Here is a 24,880-nt window from a genome sequence, read left to right as displayed (position 1 = left end):
TGGGCCGTGGTTGGGCCTATACACATTTGTTTGATGGTTGGTTAATTGTTACATTTGGCCGTATGGCTTGCTGTAGGGCCAACTGCAAAAAAAAATAAAAAGGGCAATTTTTTCGTTGTGCTTCTGTTTGCAAATTTAACAATTACCCAACGGCAAGTCAGGTAGGTCGGTAGGTAGTCGTGCACCAGGTTGAAGGCCCAACACAGCTTGTCCCACTAAGGGCCAACATTGTAACTTTAACGTTGGGCCTTGTGTAGGATTCTTACAATACTACCGTAGGTAAATAGTTGTGTAATTTATAGTGTGCCTACAGTCTAATTATGTAATGGGCTTTTGTTTACGAGTCCTACAGTTACCCTACGTTAAGTAAGTGGTTGTGTAATACGATGTTGGGCCTTTGCTGATAAATATTACAATTACACTACGGTAGGCATTGGTTGTATCCACATGAAGGCCCTAGGCAGCAGTTGTTGTTAATCTCCTCTGTATCGTTCCAATTTTAGTATATGTACTGCCGAAGCAAGTACACTTACTATATACTCTAATTTGTATATATACTAACCGCACTTCGAAACTTCGTAGGCGAGATTTATGTTTTTTGAGATTTAAATTGAGAAAATGTTGGTAAAATACAATTTTTTAAATTTATGTATAAATTTTATAGTTATAGCTATTAGATTTATAAGTTACTTTTTAAAATATTATGATTATATCCGGAATAATCGAGAAAATAACTATAACTTCGATGTTTGGAGATAGTAACGCCATCTAGTGACGCCACAAGCAAACTCAACTGGTATTGTTGGGCATCAGTACCACAGCCAATGTTGGTAAATGCGATATTTGTGCTCACTGGGCCAACGAATGTTATCGTTGTTTAGCCACCGGTACCAAAATACACAAAGGCCCATTGTTAGGCGTTAGTGCCACAGCCAATGTTGGTAAATACGATATTCGTCACCATTGGGCCAACGAATGTTATCTTTGATTAGCCAACGTTACCAAAATAAACAAAGGCCCATTGTTGGGCATCAGTGCCACAGCCAATGTTGGTACATGCGATATAAGTCATCATTGGGCCATCGGATGATATAGTTGATTAGCCAACGTTACCAAAATACACAAAGGCCCTTTGTTGGGCATCAATGCTACAGCCAATGTTGGTAAATGCAATATTTGTCGTCATTGGGCCATCGGATGATATCGTTGATTAGCCAACGTTACCAAAATAAACAAAGGCCCATTGTTGGGCATCAGTGCCACAGCCAATGTTGGTAAATGCGATATTTGTCATCATTGGGCCATCGGATGATATCGTTGATTAGCCAACGTTACCAAAATAAACAAAGGCCCATTGTTGGGCATCAGTGCTACAGCCAATGTTGGTAAATGCGATTTTTGTCATCATTGGGCCATCGGATGATATCGTTGATTAGCCAACGTTACCAAAATACACAAAGGCCCATTGTTGGGCATCAGTGCCACAGCCAATGTTGGTAAATGCGATATTTGTCATCATTGGGCCATCGGATGATATCGTTGATTAGCCAACGTTACCAAAATATACAAAGGCCCATTGTTGGGCATCTGTGCCACAGCCAATGTTGGTAAATGCGATATAAGTCATCATTGGGCCATCGGATGATATCGTTGATTAGCCAACGTTACCAAAATACACAAAGGCCCATTGTTGGGCATCCGTGCCACAGCCAATGTTGGTAAATGCGGTATTCGTCACCATTGGGCCAACGAATGTTATCGTTGTTTAGCGAACGGTAGCAAAATACACAAAGGCCCATTGTTGGGCATCACTGCCACTGCCAATGTTGGTAAATGCGATATATGTCATCATTGGGCCAACGAATATTATCGTTGTTTAGCCAACGGTACCAAAATACACAAAGGCCCATTGTTGGGCATCTGTGCCACAGCGAATGTTGGTAAATGCGATGGTGGGCCAATACAAAATTAATGTTGGCTACGGAACGAACCTCATCCCAACGTTTTCCCTACCGTTGGCACCGTGGGCCCCAACGAAAATGCTACTAATTTGCTCCCCTAGTAAACTATAGCTCGAATCAATGATATCCCAAACAATGGGTATCTTTAGCTCCTCATTATTGCTTCAGATATGTAAACAATATTATTTAAAACATGTTAGATGAGATACTCTTCAATTCATCTAAATATTTAATAATTAATAGTTACAAAAATATTTATAATTTCCTTAATTTGGAGCAAAGTTGGACCATTTTACGTACCATAAAATTTAGCAGGTTCTTGGCAGTGAACGTGTTAAGATTGTTAATCCGACCCCGGAATTAAACGAGCCTACGTACTTATAATTATAACGCTAATCCCAAAAAATCCCTCAATTTACAACTTACCTTCGTACCCAACGCTAAAATGGAATCCCCGAAATATCGGAAAAATAAAACCACAGAATTTTTCCATAAATTGGACAAAATTATCTTCGTTTGCAGCAGCATGAACTACTGGGTAGATCATAATGGTATACCTGGGGTATACATGAACGTGTACAAGAGAATTATGAAAGTTATAAAGGCAGGGATTGTTCTGTTTGTGGTGGGAGAGTTGACGTCATTCTTCACTCAAAACAATTTGACGGAGAATCAGAAATCTGACCGCCTTATGATGACGCTTTCACACACTTTGCTGTACTATGTCACACTCTCTCTGGATAAGGAGACTGTGACAGAGATACTATTTACCTTAGCTGTTGGTTTAAAGAAGGATTTCAATGATCCGGAGACTGAGATACTTATGCTGAAACGCACCAAAATCTACGCATGTACGTTTGTGTTTCTTTCCTTCAACTCGATACTATTTTACGGTATCAAAGGATTTACTAAGGTATTGTTTTCAGGTAAGGGTGTACACTTCATATATAACTATGTTCAAAACTAGATATTAAAATATATATATTATAGTTTTATACCTAGTTACAGAGATATATGCCACCACGCCATAACACTTCATTGCAACTGGTTTTTAGTCCGATCCCCTTTCTACGGGTTTTAAAGACGTTTACCTATTCTTTATACAAAATGTTTAATTCTTTTCGACGTTAAACGTTTGGTTAACGTCCTAAAAAACCCGTTACTTTACTTAATTTTTTTCCTTGACTTCTGGGGAGGCGAAACTTATTGGCCCGGGGCGCCAAATTTCTAAATACGCCCCTGCCGTAGATTGGTGTGTTCCGAACAAATGCGAAATATCCGGATATTGTACAATAGGTACTTAGGATTTTTTATTAGGTACCTATAGTACCAATTAAATATCTGACCTGGAGCCCATTTCTCGAACGATATTTTAGAATATTATTTATAAGTCCATCTGTTTAGCATATTACGAATGGCCATAAGGCATTCTTTATCAGTAAATATTAAAGCTAAGCAGAGTGATTGTGGTCGGTGTTACTGTCATTCATTCATATAAATACATATAAATAAAGACGAAACATATAAAGCAAATTATAAACCAAGAATCATTCATCACTGTTCAGAAAAGCTGCAAATTTTACAGATGAAACTTTCATCACAATGATAACCGCCTGGCCCGATGTCCACGACCGATCACCCCTCGCCGGAGTCGGTCGCGTCGTCGTCTACGTTCTCTGCTGGCTATGGATGGCCAGAGTCACCACCGCCTATCTCCTTGTCCTTGTTGTCACCATCTCCCTCAGCCATCAGTACATGAACCTGCAGATGTACTTTAAGAGTCTCGCGGGGGTATTTGAAGAGAGGATTAGTCAGAGTGAGAAGGAAGAGAAGTATGAGAGGGCTCTTAAGCTTGGTATAAGATTGCATGCTACCACCATTTGGTAAGTGTATGTGCCAAACCCATATTCATCAACCATATATCTCTCTGTCCCTTTAGCAAAACGTTCCTTTTCTAAATAACTCCATCGCAAAATTTCCCGTCTACAAAATGCCCCATTTGCAAAATGCCCAACAATCAAATTTTGTTTTTTGTTTGCAAAATATTCCATCCGCAAAAAATCATTTTCACTAGTTTCGCTAGATGTTACGTTTTACTCACTTTAGTTAATTTATATGTATATGTCAGTTTAATTTTTCATTTTCTACCTCTACGGGGTCATCCATTAATTACGTCACACGTTTAGGGGGTGGGAGGGGTCAAGAAAATGTACATGTTGTGACATGGGGGAAGGGGGAGTCACAAACATTGTGACGTCATTTTAACTTCATCACTATTCATCAGTAACCGAAAATTAATTTATATTTTTTATTCGCTGTGCATTTAAATAATGAGGTTTTAGAAGTAGGTAATTTTCGTTCCTAATTGGTTTTGTGTGATAAAATTGCTTATATTTCCTTTACCAAAAATATTTTTTATTAAAAAAATAGGATGTAGGATCGAGATAAACGGAGAACACATCGCATATGTCCAAGAATACCTTTATCTTGGCCAAATAGTCTCTTTCCAGGCGCGACAGGAGAAAGAAGTCCAAAGACGCACCGAAAACGCCTGAAAGAGCTATTGGTCAATGAAACACCTGATGAAGGGAGACCTACCTCTATCACTCAAGCGTAGGCTCATGGACATGTGCGTACTTCCAGTTCTCACCTACGGTGCTCAGACCTGGTTGACGGAATTGACGGAAGAAAACAGATTGACGGAAGCTCAGAAGTCCAAACTCGGGGTTTGCCAGAGAGCTATGGAGCGCAGCATATTAGGTGGACTACGGTGACGTTGTAAATCTTGACATTACAGAAGAACTCCTAGATAAGTTAGAGCGCTTACAGAATGTCTGTATAAGATTCATTTTCGGACTACGGAAGTACGATCACGTGTCTTACTACCGTCAAAAACTCAATTGGCTTCCAATCCGCCGCCGTAGAGATCTTCACACTCTTTCTCTTCTCTTTAATGTTCTTTTTACACCTTCTTCTCCTCTATACCTCTCTCAAAAATTTCAATTTCTGGCTGAAGGCAGTGGCACAGTGGGCTCTGAATAATAATAATATAATAAAAAAAAATAATGCCGAGTATTGCCGATTTCGTTGAAAACAAAATTGCCTAAAATGTGACGTCACACCAGGTGGAGAGGGATTTGCAAAACCAAGTGTGACAAAGAGGGGGGGAAAGGTCAAAAAACCTAGAAATTCGTGTGACGTAATTAATGGATGATCCCTACTTAAGAGACTTTTCCGAAAGGGCATGTCTGTGGACAGGTACCTACTGGAGATGTGCGCCGATGGCAAAATCATCGGCGGCGGCGTCCGATGATTTTTTGACCGGCGGCGGCGGCGTGATCGGCGTGACATAATTTTTGATACTGCATGAAAACGTGGCTGTAGAAACTCTACTTTAAAGCCTTCTGAGTATTTACTAGGATATCCAAAGCATATTATATGTGTTTTCTAAATTATTTCCGAAAATTATATCCCGGCATGTCACTTGGCAACCATTTATTACCAATACCAACCTAACGGTTACCAACGGTATGTTTAAATATTAAAATAAAAAGGATACTTTAAAACCCTACATTTTAGGCAGTATTTTTAATAAAAAAATTCTTTAAGTTGCCTTAAATCTGTATTGACTTTTCTCAGCCGCTGTCGCCTCACGTAGGATTTGTTACGAAATAATGATGAATACTGTACATTTGTCTGAACTGAAGTTTAACAGAAATGTATGTTAGAATAAAGATGTCATCGTTTCATCGCTCAACAGAATGTCATTGAAGTGTCCCGTTTTATGGAATATTAAGGTCTACTTTGTTTTCTTTACTGCTAGCTTAGTGATGATACTTGGTGATTTGAATTCTTATAAGTAGGTATAATTGTTTAGGTATAGCTTATTACAAAGCTTTAACCTGACTTTTATAATTTTGATTGAAATATATATTGTTAAGTAAAATAAAAGAAGCTGATAATCACCATAAAATGACTAAGAATTGATCGTGTGTATTTTGAAATGAAATTATATATTCTGCGATAAATAAATCAAATCATATCTATCATATGATGACATTGATGACCCTCATGCGTGTCACCAGCATCATACGAGAACTCATAAAATACACAATTATAATCGTGGTGACAGCTTGCTGAAGACTCTAAGAAGAAAATAGCATGTTTATGTCCTAGGATATGAACCTGCTATTTTCTTGACTTTAGTTCACTGATTAAATTGACAATAAAGAGACTATTGATGTAAAACAAAATGCGTTGTACAAAAAAGCTGTGCGATAAAATATCAAATAATAACCTGAGATCCAGAAACTAGATCTTGTTTAAATTAACGCTAAATCATTATCACAGTTAACACCGCCACGACAAAAATGATGCTGATTTGCTTCACTGGCAAATAATAAGCGATAAAGCATAAGGATCTTTAAATTATACATCGGTCACTATCTAGTCACTACGCAACATGGAATAAGACACGATAGGTATCAAAATTTCCCACGCCGATTATACGCCGGTCAAATTTATCGGCGGCGGCGGCGTGGAAAAATCGTCGGCGGCGGCGGCGCGGCGGCGCGGCGCACATGTCTGGTACCTACCTACATTATTGGACTGATTGCGAAAAAAAAATGCAAATGATCATTTAAGTGAAAAGGATTTGATCTTGTTATGATCCCTTGACGATTGCTCACGCAGTAATCGCGGGAAATACTCTGCAAATCGTGTCAAGGTCGTATCAAAACAACATCAAAACTTTAACAAATTGTTTAATCATAATCGGTTTTCTGATTTGTTTTTTTTTCAGGTGCACGCAACAAGTGCAGAGAACTTGTGGAAACGTGTTCAGCGCACATATCATTATTAACATCTTTGTAATGGTGCAACTCTTGTCACAGTTTAAGGTACTTACCGTCTAGCATCATCTTTGGTGCTTTCCGTGTTTTAAAAGTCCTTTACCTCAAAAGGAAAAACGTAGCCCTTATAGGATCACTTTCGTCCGTCTGTCTACCATAGTTCTTAATTCGCTAAAATAATAAGGCCCTTTACTCACATTCGCTGTCATTTGGGCCTTACTGGACATATTTCTGAGTATCACGAGTGCACCCACATTTTTACACTTGACTGTACCGTAAAAGTAACAAGAAATAAAAAAAACGTTTCAGGATGCCGATCGGTCTCCGGGTCACGTGTCGGCTATATTAGCCACCTCTGTGACCATGCTGATCAACACTGGATTCATTATGTGGAGCGCAGGAGACGTCACTGTTGAGGTAGGTATCTGTCAGTATCATGCACTCGGGAGACTCGGGAGAGCTAGTGCGAATAACAAAATTCGAAGCTCGTCTGTCTGCGTCTATATACTCTATATCGGTCATCAAAGAACGATAGAAATGGAGATCGTTGGTATACCTACTCCGACTACGGTCTTGCACCACTTGGCACTTTGGCAGGGGTAGGAAACTAGAGCGTTCGGACATTCTCGGCCCCGTTCGGCTCTGCATTGCTCCGAGCAATTAGTCTCATGTATGAAGTTTATATTTGAACGAAATATTTTTCATTCTGATGTTTGTTGCCGTCATATTATATTATAAATGTATTTCCGTTATTAAATTATCATTTCATTGCATCTTCTATCTTCTATACATATAATAAAGCTGTAGAGGGTCGAAAGTCTGTACATGGAAGATATTTGAAAAAAAGTTGGCTGGGGATACTTAGAATCGATAACAGAACACGTTCCAACAGTTTTTAGAATTTTTGTCTGTTTGTCTGTTTATCTGTTTATCTGTTTGTCTGTTTATTTGAACGCGCATCACGTGAAAACGGCTGAACGGATCTTGATGAAAACTTTACTAATCTGTCGGGAAAATCTCCGGCCAGGTTATAGGCTATAAAAATTCAACCCATATAAGGGGGGGTAGCCACAATACTCGCTTGATTTAAGTTTGCCCCTGAATCTTATGGCGCTACTTAGGAAGGAGGGGCAAACTTTTTCGCGCCTGGTTGGGTCTAAAAGTAAAAAAACCGAGCAAGTGCGAGTCGGACTCGCGCACAAAGGGTTCCGTACCATAATGCAAAAACAGGCAAAAATAAAACGGTCACCCATCCAAGTACTTGACCTCGCTTGCTTAACTACGGTCTAAAATCACGTTTGTTGTATGGGAGCCCCACTTAAATCTTTATTTTATTCAGTTTTAAGTATTTGTTGTTATAGCGGCAACAGAAATAGATCATCATTGAAAATTTCAACTGTCTAGCTATCACGGTTCGTGAGATACAGCCTGGTGACAGACGGACGGACGGACAGCAGAGTCTTAGTAATAGTTGGTAATAGGGTCCCGTTTTACCCTTTGGGTACGGAATCCTAAAAATGTACAACTGTGTATCAAATGGCGTTTTTTATATCGAAAAATTTTCGGGCTGGCTTCGCTCGCGTTTTCAATAACATTCTGCGGTATGATAAAGATGATATTCGGGTGGCAACTGCAGCAGCATTACTCTGTTGCAACGTTACTGCTGCAGCACTGTCAATTTTCGTGATAATATGATGTGACCGATTTCCATACTAAAAGTAAAAAGTACAACTCTCTATCCAATTGCGTTTTTATATCGAAAAATGTTCGCGCTCGCTTCGCTCGCGTTTTCAAAACCATTCTATGATAGGTATGATAAAGATGATATTCGGGTGGCAACTGCAGTAGCATTACTCTGTTGCAACGTTACTGCTGCAGCACTGTCAATTTTCGTGATAAAATGATGTGACTGATTTCCATACTAAAAGTAAAAAAGTACAACTGTCTATCAAATTGCGTTTTTATATCGAAAAATTTTCGCGCTCGCTTCGCTCGCCTTTTCAAAACCATTCTATGATATGATAAAGATGATATTCGGTTGGCAACTGCAGCAGCATTACTCTGTTGCAACGTTACTGCTGCGGCACTGTTAATTTTCGTCATAAAATGGTGTGACTAATTTCCATTCTCAGCTGTAATGCGGCAATGAAAAGTAAGAGAGTGAGGGTACGTATGAACATTTCCAACGTAGGCATTCGATTTGACCTTACGCGGACGCCCTCAAAGTCATGGAAAAAATCTTGCTTTCGGGCTTGCGGTCAGCCGATTTTTTCGACATAGGTTACCGATTTTATAGCGAATTTTGCTCTCTTGCACGGCAGATTTGTCGGCCAAGGCGAGTTGCTACTTAGCCGCGATCCTGAGACCTAACTGTCAAAGTGATAACACTTTGGCAGTTAGGTCTCAGGGGCCCCGTGAAAGCCGAAAACTAAAAGCATCCTATCAAGTAGCGCTTTCGAGTGAAGCCGAAGAGCGAGCAGTAGAAGAGTCGTGATTACATGCATAGATTCGATTTCAAGACACTCTTTTGCAGTTCGGCGTGAGGTCTTATGCAAGGCATTCTCCCTTACGGCAAAAATGATCTTCTGCCTTAATTATACTTGGGCGTGGATCCAAATCCAAGCTTTCCTCTTTCGCAGCTGGACCTTCTGCCTTGCTCACATTTCGCCAATACAATTCACTTGGTCAATTCCAAGCTCTGCTTTCTTGCATCTTTTCTGTATGAAAACAACCTCGCTGAGACCCTTAAATATCAAGCCCTATGCGAAACTAGGCTGATAGAAAACTGTCACGTCCCTTCTCTGTATGAAATCCTGGATTCGCGCCTGGTTGGGACTAAAAGTAAAAATGTACAACTGTCTATCAAATTGCGTTTTTTATATCGAAAATAGTACTCTGTTGCAACGTTACTGCTGCAGCACTGTCAATTTTCGTGATAAAATGATGTGTCTGATTTCTATACTAAAAGTAAAAATGTACAACTGTCTATCAAATTGCGTTTTTATATCGAAAAAATATTCGCGCTCGCTTCGCTCGCGTTTTCAATAACATTCTAAGATGTGATAAAGGTGATATTCGGGTGGCAACTGCTGCAGCATTACTGTGTTGCAACGTTACTGTTGCAGCACTGTCAATTTTTGTGAATAATGGTGTGACTGATTTTCATACTAAAAGTAAAAATGACCAACTGTCTATTAAATTGCGTTTTTATATCGAAAAATTTTCGCGCTCGCTTCGCTCGCGTTTTCAATTACATTCTAACATTTGATAAAGGTGATATTCAGGTGGCGACTGCAGCAGCATTACTCTGTTGCAACGTTACTGCTGCAAGATTGTCAATTTTCGTGATAAAATTATGTGACTGATTTCCATATCCAGCTATAATGTGGCAATGAACGTCACTCAATTGACCAAAAAAAAAATTCAATATAATCTTGACGACCCTAGGGAAAGGGGGCACCATGGTCTAGAAATGCTTAGGGCATCAAAATATCTTAATCCGGCACTGGTCGTTTGCGGAGTCGAATGATTTGGGACTCGCATTTTATACGCATTACCATGCCTTCCCCAAAAAAATCGAATGATTCGCGAAAGTCTCGCAACGCATTGAGGTTACAAAGGGCACGTGGTTTTCCTCAGGAGTCTGAAGAAGACCACGGTGAGTGGCGCTTTAGCCAGGCAAGCCGCTTCGCTTTTGCTCGCGCGCGTATACCTTACTGTATCGTCCGATACACACCTACTACTCTGTCGTTTAAATCACGTGTAAAATTTGAATAAGGGCTAAAAAAGCTATTGTTTTTGGAGTGTAGTTTTATTTAGTGGTACCTAATTGTAAAATATTTTATCTGGACTACAGTCCTCTAGCATATCCATCTGTCAACTTTACTTCAAGTTCCGCCTTCAGAGGAGAGGGAGAGAAATAGAACAGACCGAATTCCACGCGGGCGGAGCCGCGGGCACAGCTAGTAAACAAATAAATAAAAAGTACAAAATCATTAAAAAAAAAGTCATGCATGAGACTAATTAATAGGGTTGGCACAACTTGACGGTCCCTTTGCGTGCACGACCACGGGCAAGATAATTACTTGAATTAATAGAAAATAATAATTCCTAATCCTAATTAGCCGACAGGGATAGTGCCATACATTACAAAGGGACAGCATGATTCGTCACTGAATCGCTGTCAAACTTCGGTTTTGTAGGAAGTTTTCTTTCTGTACGGTATTGCTATTACTTATTCTGTTCTTGTGTGTGTATCTGTTGACATTTGTTATATCGACTCCTGACGACAAATGACAAGATTGACATGGTTATATCGACTGTCTGACGTGACTGTCGACAAATGACAAGACAACTTTTATGTTTTCAGGCAGGCAATTTACCGACGGCCATCTTTATGTCAGGATGGCAGAACTGCACGAACATGTCTTCTTACCGAATTCGGCGACTGGTGTTGATTGCTATGATCCAAAGTCAGGTAACATTTTTAGTCATAGTTTAACTATTCTACTGCCACAGTCTGCCATAACCGACAAAGGTGTGGCAGTATTGTAGGATAATTCGGTGCTCTTCAATGATATAGACGGTTTGCAGTATATATAAGTATAATCAGCTTCCACAAGTGAGTATATATAACATAATTTTATAGGTTTAATAATTTAAGTGCAAGGCAGCTTGATCGTGCCGTAGATGGATTGGTAATCATTCAAAATGTCGTATGTCCTCCTCCCGCGCGTCTGCCCCTCTCTCGTCCAGCAGCTAGGTAAGGGTGAGTGTAGACATCTTCCCCCCCTCGGAAACTGTGGGTTTTCGAGTAGCTTCTTCGCGCTCATCGTTAGGTAGCGGGCAGAGATTTGTGACGGCGCGGCGGATGATACCCTTGGACGTGTTCACGTCTGCAACACGTGCTATCCCATCGGCTCCTGGGTACAGTTGATGAATGCGGCCCATGCGCCATTTGAGTGGTGGCAAGTTAGCCTCCTTGAGGACCACCATATCGCCTTCAGCGAGTTTTCCTTGGTCGATGCGCCACTTTGATCGTTGCTGTAGCTCGTTCAAATATTCAGTGCGCCATCTCTCCCAAAACTGTTGTCGGATCTGCTCAATGTGCTCGTATTTTCTAAGACGATTTGGGTTGATTTCGGTAACTGTGGGCGATGGCAATGAAGTGAGCGGTTTGCCGATCAGGAAGTGCCCGGGACACAAAGGGTAAAGATCTGTAGGATCGGCTGATAGGGGAGTTATAGGCCTGGAATTAAGAATTGCCTCGACCTGTGCAAATAGAGACGATAATTGCTCAAAGGTGAGGTTAGTGTTCCCTATCATACGCGTTAAATGATGCTTGGCAGCCTTTACGCCAGCTTCGCTAAGTCCGTTAAAATGCGGTGAATAAGCAGGTGAGAACTTGAAATTTATGAATTCACCGGCAGCATATGACGAGATGGATTCACCGCAAGATTCTAAGAATCTTTTAAATTCATTATTTGCGCCTACAAAATTTCGGCCATTATCGCAATGGATTACGCTGGGCTTTCCTCTGCGAGAGATAAAGCGATTTAAACACATAAATGCCTCTGCACTCAAGTCTGATGCAATTTCCAAATGAATTGCTTTGGTTGCAAAACAGACGAATATACATAAATAACTTTTAATTATTTTGCAACCACGTCCCTTTCGATCGCGAGTCGGGAATGGACCAGCGAAGTCGATACCGGTAACCTCGAAAGCGAAGCTGGGATTGACTCGAGCGGAGGGTAAGTTACCCATTATTGGGATGACAGATTTAGCTTTAAGGATTTTACAAATTTTACAATTGTTTACAGTAGATTTGGCTAATCTTCTTCCAGCAACAGGCCAGTACAATTGCCTGACGTTAGTCAGTAAAAGCTGAGCACCTCCATGGGATAATTTTTTGTGTTCTTGGATGAAAAGTAATTTGGTGAAACGATTTTTAGAATCCAAGATAATCGGATGCTTTTTACTAAATATTTCAGATGAATTTTGGATACGTCCGCCTACACGGAGGATACTCTTCTCATCCACGAAGGGTCTGAGAGAAAGGATTCTCGATTTTGAAGGTAAGCATTTTTTATTATTTAGTAGATGTAGTTCATGCTCGAAACACTCCTCTTGGTGTTGCTTAACAAGATGATGTAATGATAATTGTAGTTCGTCTGTAGTTAGATGGCCAGTTGTTTTATTACTTGAGTGTCTTACGTTGTGGATAAAACGCAATGCATAAGCCAAGCTTCGTAATAGTATTGTGAATTTAGAGAACCTTTCGAAATTTATTAATTTGTCATAGGTTATAGGTATAGTTGTAGTGCATGTTATAGGTATAGTAGTTTTAGGTTTAGTATTAGTTTTGCAGGTTTTCATTTCAGGTATGTTGGTACTAGGTTTAATGACTTCTGGCCAGGCTGATGGCCCTTCTAATAGAAAGGAGGGGCCATGCCACCATAGGTTAGCATCAGGTACTTGTGATGGACTTACACCACGTGATGCTAAGTCCGCAGGGTTTTGAACACCTGGGACGTGTCTCCAGGATCCATTTGCTGTAAGCTGTTGAATCTCTGCGACACGGTGTGATACAAACGTTTTCAGATTCTGCGAGGGTGAACAGATCCATCCTAGAATTACGGATGAGTCTGTCCAATGATAGATGTTGGTGACTGTAAGTCGTAAAGCTTCGATTACTTTCGAGCTTAATCGTGCAGCTAATAAAGCTCCGCATAATTCAAGACGCGGTATTGTATTGTCTGAGCTTTCACGGGACTGACTTTTGTTTTAGCGCACAATAAATTTACTGATATGCTACCTGAGCTACAAATCGAGCGCAAGTAGACGCATGCTGCGTACGCATCTTGCGATGCATCGCAAAATGTATGCAATTCAACGATCGCATCGGGATCGTCAGCGAGAGCAAATCTAGGTATTTGAAAGTTGGTTAGGCTCTTAAGGCCTAGCACAAAATTGAACCACGATTTTGATAAATCTGTGGGAATAGGATCATCCCAGTCTAACTTAGTGAGCCATAAATTTTTTAGAATTATTTTTGGCACAATTGTACATAAGCTTAACAACCCTAGAGGATCGAACAATCTAGCAGAATTCGATAAGATCGATCGCTTGGTAGCTACTGACGAATGTTTAATATCGACAGGAAAGTTGAATGTATCAGTGCTTGGATCCCATTTAAGTCCTAAAGCACTTGATTGTGAACTGAAATCTAGGTCTTTAGGTATCAACGCATTAGAATTGTCTTGAAGGACGGAACCTATGTTAGAACGGAATTTACGCAATGGCAAGCGTGCTGAATGAAGAACTTCCGTTATTGAATTTATTATGTAGCACAAGTCCTCCTTTGAACTGCTCCCTGTAATGACGTCATCTACATAGAAGTCGTGCTTTATTACATTAGCAACTCTTACATCACTGCACTCATTGGCGAGCTGAACTAGACACCGTGTACTTAGGAATGGCGCAGATGATGTACCATATGTAATTGTATTGAGTTGATATATTTTAATTGGTTGATCAGATTGCTCACGCCATAAAATCATCTGTAGATGACGTTGTTCGGGCTTTACTAAAATTTGACGATACATCTTCTCCACATCGGCTGTCACTACATATTTGTGTTGCCTGAAACGCAACAATATGGAGAAGAGGTCGTCCTGGACGACAGGTCCGACATGTTGAATGTCATTAAATGATACGCCTGATGACGTTTTTGCTGACGCGTCGTAAACCACGCGCAAGCGCGTAGTTTCGCTAGATTCACGTATCACAGCGTGATGAGGTAGGTAGCATCCTCGCTCGGGCTTAGGTACTTCACTCATATGTCCTAGGCGCTCGTACTCTTGCATAAATTTAGAATATTCATTTTTAAATTCAGATTTTTGTTTCATTTTACGTTCCATTTGATGTAGTCGCCGTTCGGCTATTTTAAATGAGTCGCCTAAGACATCTGGTGAATCGCACAGAGGTATTTGAACACAAAATCTACCATCCTCTTCACGCTGCGTTGTTTCTTGAAAAAGGGTTTCACAGTATTCGTCGCTATTTGACGTAGGTTGGGTTTTAGGAACTTCTTCTATTTCCCAGAACTTTACAAGTTGCTGTTGTATATCTTGACTGAAATGGCAATAAGGTTTGCTAGGACGCTTTGTACCATTCCCCGTATTGCGGCCACCGAGGATCCATCCAAACTCAGTTTCGTGGAGGACTGGTTTATTTGGTCCGAGTTTTATTTGAGAAGTACCCAGAACGTCCCAGAAGACTTCCAAACTTAGAAGAATATCGATGTCTCCAGGGCGATAGAAGTCTGGATCAGCTAATTGTATGTGGCCGGGGATGGCTAGTTCGTCAACTCGTATCTCAAGTTGAGGAACAACGTCAGTTATGACTGGTAGGACGTAGCATTTAACATTTGTAGTGAATGAGTTATAAGTAGACCTTATTTGTACGTTGCAGTGTTCGGCAGTGCCTACGATGGCATTTTGAAGACCAGACACGCACTTGAATTTTTTAATTGTAGGGCATCCTATCTTAGCTCGAGCCGCCTCCGTTATGAAAGAAGTTTGCGAACCATTATCTAGAAGAGCGCGCAATTTTATTATGTTGCCATTGTTTGACACCTCGACTACAGCTGTTGAATGAAGACCGAAGCCTGAGGAGCCAGCAGACAGTGTAGTTACCGGACGCGGGCCAGAAGATGCGTTATCAGTAGCATTGGTAGGTACTTCATGGTTAGAAGTTGAATTGGTAGGTAAGGATGTAGACGCAGACGATTCTACGTTATTTTGTATCTCTTGTCGCGATGATGATGATGATGATTGTGTTTGATGCGGTTGGGAACCGCTGAGTAAGTTGTTTGTTTTATGAAGTAAAGTATTATGCCTTCTTTTACAGATGCGGCAACCAGCGACGAGCCGGCATTGGTACGATTGGTGATCATTACGTAAACAATTACTACATAATTTCCATTGAAAGACCTTTGCATTTCGTTCTTGCACAGACATCGATTTAAATTTGTTGCACTCATATAATTTATGATCTTGTTTACATGCCAAACAACTGCCACGGGGGTGTGAATCGAGCGAAGAAGAAATGAATGATTTCGACCTATTAAAGTTGTGACGATTTTCAACTTTATTAATATTATTGCTTTGATTATTTGAAGTTTTGGCGGCGTAGACTGTTTCTAATACCGTTGCCCTTTGACGAAGAAAGTTGAAAAAATCGTCCAAAGTATGGGTCTCTAATTTGCTTCGATGTTCCTCCCAATTTCTCGCAGTTACCGAGTCCAACTTCGATGAGCCTATATAAATAATAAGCGTGCCCCAACTATCAGTTGGCTCGCCTAACAATTTCAAAGCACTTAAATTTTTTGAAATTGCATCAACTAAGTTGCGCAGGCCCCGGTCGGACTCTTTAGAGAGCGCCTCAATCGAAAATAGACATTTAATGTGTTCGTTAATTAATAGACGCTTATTATTGTACCTGTCACAGAGCAACGACCAAGCAATTTGATAATTATCTGCCGAAACGCTGACCGAATTAATGACTGCCAGAGCGGAACCCTCCAAGTATGATTTTAAATAATGGAATTTACTTATATTGTCCAAATTATCATTATTGTGAATGAGAGACAAGTACATGTCTCGGAACTGAAGCCATTTATTTGTATCACCGCTAAAAGGAGTAATTTTCAGGGGTGGCAGTTTAACGTGATTTGTAACTGATGTGGAACTGCCACGACATGAAGACTCGTCTCCTTGTTTTGTTTTGCTATCGTTAAACGCATCTAAAAACTCTTGAGCGGTGCCAATCAGCTGGAAGAACTGGTTTTCCGTTTGCTCCCTTTCTTCCATCTGTTTTGACGTATCGGAGTCTAATTCCTCAATTTTATTTTGAATTTCGTCGAAAGTGTAACTTAACTCTTGAAATTTGGATAATCTTAAGCTTAATTCGTTGTTTATTAATTTATTACGCTCAGTTACACTATCGAGACTCATTAAAGGCGTTAAAAACTTTTCAAATAATGTTACGCGGCCTCTTATAGTGGCCCGTTGTTTTAAAAGTTCCTTTAATTCGGTCATTATGCAGGCGAAAATAACAAAGAAGTTAGTTATAAAGTAATTAAAGTGAATCCAACCTCGTAAATGATGAGTAGAACAGCTGATCGCTGATAACAGATGTGCACAATAGGTAGGTACCGGCCGGTCAACGCAAGGCGACACGGTGTTACTCGGCGCCGCTGCTGGAAACTGCTGTGCAGTGTAGTTGACCAAATGACTAGTTCTCACCAGCTTATATCCCGTTAATTTCCTGAAATAGTCGGCAATTATGTTTAACTACCTATAAGTACTTGTTTTTTAATCGGGACTAATGTATTTACGAAAAACTAGAAACTTTAAATTACGAAAGTTGGACACTGTGGAACACTGTGTTAACACACAATTTTTAAGTCGAATTTTATAGAAGATATAATTGTTTTATGGTACCAACACGTATGTATTATTTACTTTAGAACTATAAAGAAGCTATTTAAATGCTATTTATGCATAAGGAATGAAGAATTACGAAGTTTTGTTAATAATTTTGCAAACGGTGGTACCTACATAGACTAACTCACAAACCGCACTAATTGCACTAGAATTATCGAACTAAATTAACACAAGTCGAGAACAATAACTTTTAAAATAGGAAATGATAAACACTAAAAGGAACGGGCGTACTTCCTTCGGATCCAGTATACGTATGCACTTATTCCGGGATATCTTCGCCTTCCAGTTGCGTCATCCAGATCACGTCGGGGTCACCATAAATTGTAGGATAATTCGGTGCTCTTCAATGATATAGACGGTTTGCAGTATATATAACCCTTTGACCGCCGTTGTCCGGTATAGAAGACAACGATAGAACGATACGCTGGCGCCGTCGTCTTGTATACAAGACACAAATTCAACCACTGAGTTAATGTGAAAATAATAACAATTGCAATTTCATTTACACTCGTGTTCATATTTAAGGTCTTTGTTTTTTCATTTATTTGCTTTTTAAGCCGCTATATAAATCCCTTCTTTTATAATAAGGCATTTAAAAAAATTGCTCCAATTTTCAACATTTTTCATGTTCCTCGTCGCCGTTGTCTTGTATAAAAGACAGCTAGGGATGGGAATGTTAACTCGATATGGGAATTTTTAACGTAAATATAAAGTCAGAAATATGTTTTTATCTAAGTATTTGAACACTTGTTAATGGCCAATTTTTTTCAACGAATAGTAGGTAACTACTTACTAGAATACGTAGAACGAGAGTCAGATAGGCATAACTATATTTAAAGTTCAGGTAGCTTCTTTAGCTCTATAAAGTAGAGTCAGACAAGTAAATTTGCCATTGTAGATTGTGGACTATTTAATTGCAGAAGAGATAAATAAAAAAAAATAATTGATGTTATTTTATAGCTTAGTGGGAAGGGATACACCGCAGCGACCGCTTCGCACAAGTGTGGTACAGGGACATACCTGTTTATCAGACTTTACTTTTATTGTTATAACATTGAAGTTAATGTGTAATTTTTTTGTAACAAGTCGTTGAACGTTTTTTTGATAAGAGTTTACCTATAGATTAATGTAAACCAAACTGAAATTATAATGATAGATTCTAATTCCGGAATAATATCTTCACTCATTAAAAATTCAACCCACGTGTAATTTTCACTAAAACAGTTCCGGTATATTGACTTTATCGACACATGATGCGCAGCTTTAACGTTACGCCAATAAAGTTTACGTACCGACAAGCGCTTACGCCGTTGACCTAGAGACTATTACTACTTGATCCGCGCGGAAACAGTCCTTGTCGGTCTGCATTGCGGGCAGTCCATGGGCGCCGTTGTCTTGTATAAAAGACTTCTCGTACAGCCTAGTGCGGCGATATCACGTCTTGAATCGACATTGTTTAGTGGTTGTTTTTTATGTTAAATCCCTATATTTTAAACATTTTCGGGTGTACAACATATGTTTAATTTTGGCAATTTGGAATGAAATTAAAACAGGATAAGAACAAAGCTAAATTAAAAAGATTTTTACCATAATATTGTAAATATCGATATCACTATTTGCAATCCCTAAACTTTTTATTAGTTGTTTACTTAAAATTTGCTCTGGCGTGTGAGTGAGCGTCTTTGCGGACTAGGTCCGGCGGCCAAAAGGATAAGTATAATCAGCTTCCACAAGTGAGTATATATAACATAATTTTATAGGTTTAATAATTTAAGTGCAAGGCAGCTTGATCGTGCCGTAGATGGATTGGTAATCATTCAAAATGTCGTATGTCCTCCTCCCGCGCGTCTGCCCCTCTCTCGTCCAGCAGCTAGGTAAGGGTGAGTGTAGACAGTATTGTTTTCAATTTATTTTGCCATGTAGGTACCTATACAAGATACACTTATGTCCGTCAATTATTACACATGTTTTTCCTTAAAACTATTACATATACTTGGTCAAGCAAATCTTGTCAGTAGAAAAAGGTGGCAAATTTAAAATATGTAGGCGCGAAGGGTTATGATCCCAGAGAAAATTTGAAATTTGCGCCTATTTCTACTGACAACATTTGCTTGATCAAGTATATTTAATTACTTGACTAATACAATTAACAAATACAAATATCCCATGCATCTTTCTCGTCCAAATAATCTGACAATACCTAGTACGATTTTCTATTAATTTATGTGTGACAATTTTCTTAAATTTATAATCTGGCAAATTTTTTATACGATTAGGAATTCTTTCGTGGAAATGTACCCACTGCTTGGCCAATAAATGATTTTCGAGTCCAATGCTTTATTGCCAATCGGCAAGTGAAATATAGTAGTGGACCCTATAATGGACGTGGAACCAGTAATGGGACAAAACACCACAATTCCTCTAAAATAAGTATCTAAAAGTAGTTTATAAACACTGGATATATTTTTATCATAAATAAGAGTCCTAGAGCTGTTTATGTTTCAATTTTTATTAAAATCGGTTATCTTTTAAGAAATTGGCGTCAACCCAAGAGTTGTCGTGTCACTGAAAAAAAATACCACTACGAATTCTTAACAACTTCGCTAAGAGAGGTGAGTTAATTTATTAAATTTTAATGAATTAATACTTGATGAAAACTAGAATGTGTTTTTTTTATTGCATTTATCATGAGATAAGGTATACAACACACTATGTTGTGACTCCACAGATGTAAAAAAATAGTGGTATTTGGCCCAATCCCATTATAGGAGCTGTAAAACTGCATACCTCCTATGATGGGACAATTGACATAATGATGCTTGCCATGCCATAATATCATGTTTTTAAACAATACAGAAGTAAAATGTAGTTACGAAATATGTCAACCAGGAGGTATTCTCGCACTTCGGATAGATTAATATCGTTTTTCCAAACTTTTATTTAACTTGCCCTGTTAGTTAGTGTAGGTCAAATCTTGGTAGCTAAATTTGATCCACTTTTCGATTTCCGATTCAGTTGAAATTTTGTGTAAGTACGTAATTAAGTATGCAAATCAGATGATAATGCAATATTATGATAACATGGACCTGATCTGATGATGGAGACAGGAGGTGGCCATGGGAACTTTATCGCAATAAACCCTAACTAATTTTGTTTGGGTCCATTAGAATTGTCTCGATGGATCTAATACAATAATAATTGGCTGTGGAAAGAAAAATACATTCAGCAATAAAAGCTTATACCAAAAAATGTTTTTTTTGCCATAACTTATTCCCCATTTCAATATTTTATACTGATATAGCAATGTCCATTATAGGGGGCCCATTACTGGATCCACGTCCATTACCGGGGGCCCATTACTGGAGCTTTGGTGTCCATGACTGGAGAAAAAAAACATAGTTTTAATTTGTTAAGTATGCGGAAACTCCTTGCAGTATCTTTGATACAACACGCCTAAAACATGAAAGACGGATAGGACTTTCATCTTTTAACACGCTAAGCGGTAGACCATTTACATTTATAAGGGAAATATCATAAATACTCCAAATTTCCTCTTAAATGTCCCATGACTGGTGCTGTTACTATAATGCTATATTGCCAATTGGCAAGTTAAATTTGTTTACTGTACTTACCTATTTTTTTTAGAAACCTGTCATCATCAAGAGTTTCGGATTCATAGAAATCTCTTATCAATCGTATGTATCGGTAAGGCTCATTCATTTGCGTTTGTAGTACCTACTCGTACTTGTAAGTAAAGTAATTAATGCCTCTTTGTTAGGTACAGTCAGCAGAAAAAGTTGCTAAGCGGGCGACGTGTTCAAAATTACCTTGTCATTGTCACGCTCTTATTTTCTAAACAATAAAGTCGCGTCAAGATCATTTTGAATACGTCGCTCACTTAACAACTTCTGCTACTGACTTTAACTAGTTATAAATAAGGTCTTTTCTATAGAGAAACGAACGCATGAGCAAATTGCCCAATAAATGGTCTAAATTCTTAAATTATTTTCAGATCGTGAAGACATCGTACTCCATATTCTCAGTTTTGTATTAAAAAACGGAAAATTAACCTTTTGACCGCCACGACTATTTTATATAACACGCAATAGTAAACTTTATCGTAATGTATGAAGGTTCGTTTTATTCTTTCACCTGCAAATGTGCATGTACTTACCCAATTTTAGTACATACTTACCTAGTTTAAAAAATGTGAGTGTAATAGGTATTGAAAATACACGTTAATAAGCAGGCTATTAATTACCATGTGTTTTAGCTTGTATAGGTAACTGAAATAAAAATGATAGATCTTCAAGCCTTTGATAAGCGTTTATCCTTAGCCGACATTTTAACATTTGTGCTTCTTAGAAAGGAACAAAATTAAAAATACGACTTAAAATGTACCTATTTCTTAATCTTTAATAAAGTTGCTTGTGATTAGTCTCTGCATTACAAAATTTAAGTTTGTGTACCTAATTAAATGTTGCCTTTAGATTCAGTACTTTAGTACTATCTAAACTGCGTCTAAATCTAAATGCAGTCAAATTAAATTATATTTTTATCGTAGTTAATATCGTAGTTCATACCTCCTGGGGCTACAAAGACATCGATGAGAACGGCAAAGACATTACAGATTGGGCGGACAAAACAAACTCATTTCTTGTCCACGACAACAAAACCAAAGGCTCCTTCAAATCCGCGCGCTGGGGCCGTAGTTACAACCCCGATCTGGTTTTCACCTCTAAGGATCAGGACGGTTTTCCAGTACCTGCAAAGAAGTCAATCCTTAGTGATTTCCCGAATAGTCAACACCGACCCGTTCTTCTCGAAATTGGATTAAAAATTCCTTTGGTTCAATCCTATCCAGGCCCAAGATGGAATTTCCAAAAAGCCGACTGGAAACGTTACGCAGAAAAACTGGATGAGAGATTCAGATGGATCGAACCCGTAACGAAAAACCACGACCGTTTTAAAAAACTCCTTATCTCGACAGCAAAACAGTACGTACCACGAGGATATAGGAAACAGTATGTCCCGTGCTGGAACAACGAGACTGAGAAGCTTTGGGAGGAATTTCAGGAAACGAACGACAAAAATACGGCTCACCAACTTATAAGTTCTCTGGACGACGCTCGTAAGGAAAAATGGGAGCAGACAGTGGAAAAGATGAACTTCACCCACTCAAGCCGTAAGGCATGGCACCTTTTAAGAAGACTGACCTCAGGTCAGGCGCCCCAAAGCTGTAATCCAAAAGTAAGCCCAAGTGACATCGGGAACCGAATAGTAAAGCTCTCGAAGGCTGCAAGTCACAAACTTCACACTCGTGAAATTCGTAAGGAACTGAAATTGGAAAAGTCCTTAGCCACCCCAGATGACAAATTTAGCGGCCCTATTACCATACTCGAGATTAAGTCGGCTATCTCACAAATCAAACTGAACAAGGCCTGCGGAGAGGACGGCATTTTCCCTGAATTCTTAAGGCACTGCGGCCCGCGGACCCAGGAGTGGCTAGCAAAATTTTACACAAACATAATCCGAGTTGGAAAAATACCACCCAAAATGAAATCATCAAAAATCATTGCTCTCCTTAAACCGAATAAACCCGACAACAGGGCAGACACCTACCGCCCAATAGCTCTACTCAGTGTCACCTACAAATTACTGGAACGTCTTATCTATAACCGCATTTCGGAAACTATCCTGTCTAAAATCCCACAAGAGCAAGCTGGCTTCAGGCCAAAACGGAACTGTTGTGACCAAGTCCTTGCCCTCACTACACATATTGAGGCCGGTTTTCAATCGGGTACAAAGTCCTCTGCAGTCTTTATAGATTTAACGGCTGCATACGATACTGTGTGGCGTCAAGGCCTGCTCTATAAACTATTAAAAACCATCCCGTGTTTAAGGATATTCCGAGTAATAGAAGATGCTCTTACCAACAGACCATTCCAAGTACACCTGGGAAATCAGTGTAGTAAGAAAAGGATTTTAAATAATGGTTTGCCTCAGGGTTCTGTGCTCGCTCCCTTACTCTTTAACCTCTATATCCACGATTTACCTGCCACAACCTCGCGAAAGTTCGGCTATGCTGATGACCTGGCCTTGGTAACCCAAAATAAAAATATAGAAACCACAGAAGTAATTTTAGAGAGAGACCTGGAGGCTATGGACAATTATTTCCAGCACTGGCGCTTGTGCCCAAATGCCAACAAGACAGAGGTCTGTTGTTTCCACCTATCAAACAGGTTAGCGAACAAACAGTTGAAAGTGAGATTTAGGGGTACAATCTTATGTCATAATTTTTGTCCAAAATATCTCGGCATAACCCTCGACAGAAGTTTGACGTTCAAAAACCACCTTGATAAGCTGTCTGGAAAACTGAAGACTAGAAACAACATAGTCCAGAAGCTTACGGGAACAACATGGGGTGCCAGCGCTGCCTGCCTAAAGACTACTGCCATGGCCCTCGTTTACTCGACGGCGGAATACTGTGCACCCGTATGGCTGAACAGCGCACACGTGGCCAGAGTAGACGTTGAGCTGAATCACACAATGAGGATTATCACGGGCTGCATCATACCAACACCCACCTGCTGGTTACCGGCCCTCAGCAACATTGCACCACCGGACATCCGCCGTCAAAAATGTCTAGCACGGGAATTCACTAAAATGTCCGGTAACACTCTGCTGCCCATCCATGAAGACCTAAGTGGCCTCAAAAACACCCGACTTAAGTCCCGAAACCCTCCAGCTAAATCCTTTCACACACATAGCCCGACATGGAAAGATAGCCAAGCGTGGTTGAAGGAATGGGAAGCCCAGCAAGCCAAATTAAACAACACCCTCTATGAATTTAGCACAGATGAGCGGCCCAAAGGGTTTAATGAAAGCCGACAAATATGGTGCAAGCTGAACCGCCTGAGGACTGGGTTCGGCAATTGTCGGCCACAATCGGCCGGCAATCGGCGGCGTGCGAGTGTGGAAATGCGGAACAGACTATACACCACATGGTGTTCGAGTGCCCCATCACCAAATACAACGGACCCGCTGAAGATTTCAAAAACCTAACGAAGAATGCGAGTCTATATCTGCATAATAGTAAATTTTGAATACTTCCTGTAATATTTGTATATATTTTAACCAGTGTGTAACCGCCATACGATAAATAAAAAAAAAAAAAAAAAATCGTAGTTAATATGACATTGAGCAGCATTTTTCACTAATTAATTAATTAATTTATAAAGTACGTGACCAAATACAAATCCTTAAATTTATTAGGTATCTACACATTTAGTTGCCAAAGTCCAAACTTTCTTTAATTTAAGTAGGCTTAGCTTCAAACCCCTCAGAGTATTGGTCAGACATAATAAAATCACACTGTATGTTGTAAAATTCAATAACAAAGAAGTACTTAGATATAGCAGCTATACAGGGTGAAACACCGATTTAGATGTTTACGATTTTTACACAGTATTTTTATTTGTGCAAACGGGACTTAAGCGCGTATAATTAAGTTTTAAAATACCTCCGACGTTTCGACCACGATGAATATTGTTTCGAG

At 39.5% G+C, this 24,880-nt stretch overlaps 1 protein-coding gene across 1 annotated transcript; it reads left to right on the top strand.

Annotated features, from left to right (window-relative positions):
* The first annotated feature begins 1,695 nt into the window (after positions 1 to 1,695).
* Positions 1,696 to 21,465, top strand: LOC134664779 (uncharacterized). The gene is made up of 7 exons (XM_063521523.1): positions 1,696 to 2,887; positions 3,547 to 3,844; positions 6,763 to 6,859; positions 7,121 to 7,228; positions 11,181 to 11,288; positions 20,968 to 21,027; positions 21,335 to 21,465. Exons 1-7 carry the CDS (start codon positions 2,407 to 2,409, stop codon positions 21,374 to 21,376), a joined length of 1,194 nt encoding a protein of 397 aa, XP_063377593.1. The 5' UTR covers positions 1,696 to 2,406; the 3' UTR covers positions 21,377 to 21,465.
* The last annotated feature ends 3,415 nt before the right edge of the window (positions 21,466 to 24,880 follow it).

The sequence above is a fragment of the Cydia fagiglandana genome, chromosome 5 (genome assembly GCF_963556715.1).
Source record: "Cydia fagiglandana chromosome 5, ilCydFagi1.1, whole genome shotgun sequence".
Lineage (NCBI taxonomy): Eukaryota > Metazoa > Arthropoda > Insecta > Lepidoptera > Tortricidae > Cydia > Cydia fagiglandana.
Note: the sequence above shows the minus strand (reverse complement) of the source record. Positions and strands in the feature narration are given on the sequence as shown.